This window comes from Homarus americanus, unplaced genomic scaffold (genome assembly GCF_018991925.1).
Source record: "Homarus americanus isolate GMGI-L3 unplaced genomic scaffold, GMGI_Hamer_2.0 scaffold25827, whole genome shotgun sequence".
Taxonomy (NCBI): domain Eukaryota; kingdom Metazoa; phylum Arthropoda; class Malacostraca; order Decapoda; family Nephropidae; genus Homarus; species Homarus americanus.
Genome location: NW_024738300.1, coordinates 9,580,130 through 9,584,549, shown reverse-complemented (window position 1 = coordinate 9,584,549; position 4,420 = coordinate 9,580,130). Strand labels below are relative to the sequence as shown.

General features: G+C 45.7%; 1 protein-coding gene across 1 annotated transcript; it reads right to left on the bottom strand.

Moving 5' to 3' along the window:
* Positions 1-1,365: 1,365 nt before the first annotated feature.
* Positions 1,366-2,589, bottom strand: LOC121873969 (vegetative cell wall protein gp1-like). Its single transcript, XM_042377848.1, has 2 exons — positions 2,584-2,589; positions 1,366-2,469 (listed from the first exon to the last, which is right to left on the bottom strand). The coding sequence occupies exons 1-2, from the start codon at positions 2,587-2,589 to the stop codon at positions 1,366-1,368; spliced, it is 1,110 nt and encodes a 369-aa protein (XP_042233782.1).
* Between the last annotated feature and the right edge of the window lie 1,831 nt (positions 2,590-4,420).

Here is a 4,420-nt window from a genome sequence, read left to right as displayed (position 1 = left end):
ACGTAGGTCATGTTAAGTCACCTCTGAAGGATAGCCCATGACACACACACACACACACACACACACACACCACACACACACACACACACACACACTGTAAGAGAAGAAGTAATAGTGGTGGTCACGGAGGGAGGGGAGGGGGGGGGTCACCTGTACTATATAGGTAGGAGCCTTTTAACCTGTTGTAATGCGGTAAATATGACGTTAGTAAAGGTGATGATGTTGGTAATGAAGTGAACAAATACAACAACAACAGCAATAATGATAATAACCAACAAATACGACAACAACAACAACAACAACAGCAATAATGATAATAACTAACAAATACGACAACAACAACAACAACAACAACAACAGTAATAATAATAATAAAAGCAAGTGATAACAACAACAACAACAATAACAACAACAACAACACTACTACTAATAACAACAACAATAACAACAACACTACAACTACTACTAACAACAACAACAACAATAACAACACCACAACTAATAATAACAACAGCACTACTACAACTACTAACAACAACAACAACAACAACAACAACAACAACAACGGACTAAAAACATAACCAAGTACAAATCAAGAGACACAAATAGTTACTCAGACACAGACAACATTTATTAATAGTTGTAAATGATGTTGTAATTGTGTAATGATCGTATTTTTCTAACCTGTTTAGTACTTGTTTTACGTGAGAGAGAGAGAGAGAGAGAGAGAGAGAGAGAGAGAGAGAGAGAGAGACCTGTGATTGCCTTATCCTTTTGAAATTCTCATTATTTGTCTTTGGACCAATGAACCGGTTGACAGTATAGAGCAACAGTGGGCCACCTGAGGGCTGATTAGCATACCTTTACTGCCGGATGGATCCCTCCTCAGTCCTGGCCTCTGATTGGTTGAAAAAATGTCCCAGGTATGGCGTTGATTGGTTGAGAGATGTGTGTGTGTGTGTACATGTTGTGGTACCGACGTTGTGTGTACATGGTGTGGCAATAGTGTTTTGTGTACATGGTGTGGCACTAGTGTGTAGATGGTGTGGCACTAGTGGTGTGTGTACATGGTGTGGGACTAGTGGTGTGTGAATATGGTGTGGCACTTAGTGTTATGTGTACATGGTGTAGCACTAGTGTGTACATGGTGTGACACTAGTGTGTACATGGTGTGACACTAGTGGTGTACATGGTGTGGCACTATTGGTGTGTGTACTACATGGTCTGGCAGTGTTATGTGTGGTGTAGCACTAGTGTGTACATGGTGTTACACTACATGGTGTTAGTGTTATGTGTACATGGTGTGGCACTAGGTGTGTGTACATGGTGTGGCGCTAGCGAAACACAACACTGAAAATTTTATGTTTAGAGATAGTGAAAACTGGTGGTAAACTCCGCAGACTGTGGCACTGGAGGGTAACTGGCAGACTGTGGCACTGGAGGGTAACTGGGAGACTGTGGCACTGGAGGGCAACTGGGTGAGACTGTGGCACTGGAGGGTAACTGGGAGACTGCACTGGAGGGTAACTGGGAGACTGTGGCACTGGAGGTAACTGGCCAGACTGTGGCACTGGAGGGTAACTCCACCGCAGGCTGTGGCACTGGAGGGTATGGACTGTGGCACTGGAGGGTAACTGGCAGACTGTGGCACTGGAGGGTGGATGGCACTGGAGGGTACTGGCAGACTGTGGCACTGGAGGTGCTGGGAGACTGTGGCACTGGAGGGTAACTGCCAGACTGTGACTGGAGGTGGCACTGGAGGGAACTGGGAGACTGTGGCACTGGAGGGTAACTGGAGACTGTGGCACTGGAGGTAACTGGGAGACTGGGCTGGCCACCGGGCTGTGGCACTGGAGGTAACTGACTGTGGCACTGGAGGGGCAACTGGGAGACTGTGGCACTGGAGGTAACTGGGAGACTGTGGCACTGGAGGGTAACTGCAGACTGTGACTGGAGGGTAACTGGGAACTGTGGCACTGGAGGGTAACTGTGGCACTGGCTGGCAGACTGTGGCACTGGAGGGCAACTGGGAGACTGTGGCACTGGAGGGTAACTGGGAGACTGTGGCACTGGAGGGTAACTGGGAGACTGTGGCACTGGAGGTAACTGGGGAGACTGAGGGTAACTGGATGACTGTGGCACTGGAGGGTAACTGGGAGACTGTGGCACTGGAGGTAACTGGGAGACTGTGGCACTGGAGCTGGAAGCTGTGGCACTGGAGGGTAAACTGGCACTGGGGGTAACTGGGAGACTGTGGCACTGGAGGGTAACTGGCAGACTGGCACTGAGGGACTGAGACTGGACTGGAGGGTAACTGGGAGACTGTGGCACTGGAGGGGTAACTGGGAGACTGTGGCACTGGAGGGTAACTGGGAGACTGTGGCACTGGAGGGTAACTGGGAGACTGTGGCACTGGAGGTAACTGGCAGACTGTGGCACTGAGAGGGTGCAACTGGCAGACCTGTGGCACTGGAGGGGTAACTGGGAGACTGTGGCACTGGAGGGTAACTGTGAGACTGTGGCACTGGAGGGTAACTGGGAGACTGTGGCACTGGAGGGTAACTAGTGCCAAGACGTTCCAACCTTCATCATGGCACCGTCTAGGGTGGCACTCAGAGGCACCCACCTGTTATTGTTAAACCAACTCGGCTACAGAAGCTTCAAGTGGTAGAAACTAAGAATTGATCACAGTTTAGGAATGGTTGACAGTTAGGAAGGACTGTTTATTAGTTTGACTGTAAATTAGTAATGGCTGAATTAGGAATGACTGTAAATTTGAAATGATTGAATTAGGAATGACTGTAAATTAGAAATGAGTAAATTTGAGATGACTGAATTTGGAATGACTGTAAATTTAGAATGACTGAATTGGGAATGGCTGTAAATTAGTAATGACTAAATTAGGAATGACACACCTAGGCCCTATTCCATCCCCAAATATACTCATAATAGGAATCCCAATTTTTCACCAAATTTAAGAAAAAAAAAAAATTCCTCGTAACTAGAATCAAAAAGCACAGTGTCTTAGTGAAGGTCGAGTCTTGGGGTAACTACGACGCCATCTTGGTCTTTCGGACATTAAAGTGGACTTAAACTTACGATATCTTTCAGAATTAAAGTATAAGAGTTGGAGGAGTTTACCTTTGTGTTTTGTTATGTTTTTTTACCTTAGGTGATTAGAGAAGGGATTAGAAATGGCTGCTAAGATGGCGTCTATTTCACACCGAGACTTTGATTGTGTTTGGTCGCGTTTATTTGTCTCTCTCTCTCTCTCTCTCTCTCTCTCTCTCAAACGTAAGCTACGCCAGTCTTGTCTTACTGTAGTGTGTGTGTGTGTGTGTGTGTGTGTATCTAGACTGAGATGTGTGTGTGCGTGCGTGTGTCTAACTACTTAACCCTCACCCTCCAACAACCTCACACCAGACACACCAATATTTAGCTAACTACCAACCCCCTCCCTCTCCCTGGCAGGTGAGGATAAGGTCCCCTGTTTTATGCATCTCTCGGCTAAATGCCAACTGTGACATTGTCTCAGAGGGGGTAAATACCACTCTTAGGTTATGCATTAGCCGGGTCATTAGGCAAATGCTACGGTAAAAAGTGAAAACTCGGTTAATCTGAAGTAAGAGAGGTTGATCCTTCACGTGCTGCCACCTGACGGCCGGCGGTGGAGTCGTCAACTGTCGTCAGGCGGGCTTATGGTCGAGCCCAAGTGGTTGTTTTTACTCCAGTATTAACAACGATTTTCCCATCTATCTAACACTTCTTAACCCATATCAATTATAATTAAAGATATTATCAATAGAGGTAATGATTGGTCGGAAATAAGCTGTTAGGGTTTTGTGTTAAAGAAATTGTTTGACATAATTCACAGTCGTCGTCCATCGTCCTGGGTAAGAAACGAGTGACCGGCCGTGCCCGTCTGTCTGGCGCGGGGCACGAGGCTGTAAATGGCTTTATCAGGCTAACTCATTGTTTGGTTTTCGACACAGTTTTATTATAATTCTTTTCTCTGGTAATATTGTTTTTATATGTACAAAATAAAAGAACTAACGAGTATTGTGAACGGTGAATAAGAGACACTAATGTAAGGAAGATGAATAGAGGAATGAAAGGGAGAGAGACGACCATAATGTTTTCCCTGTTAGTAGCTAACATAACTAACCTAATTTGCCTACCTAATTTACCCACCTAATTTGCCTACCTCATTTTCCTATCTAATTTACCTAATTGATTTACCCATCTCATTTGCCTACCTATCTTGCCTACCTGATTTACCTACGTAATTTACCTCCCTAATTTATCTTCCTGATTTACATAACGGCCATAAAGGGGAGGAGGTGTACTGGTAGACTGTTCCATAGGCCTACCACCACCACCACAGCTTGTACTGGTAGACTGTTCCTTAGGCCTACCACCA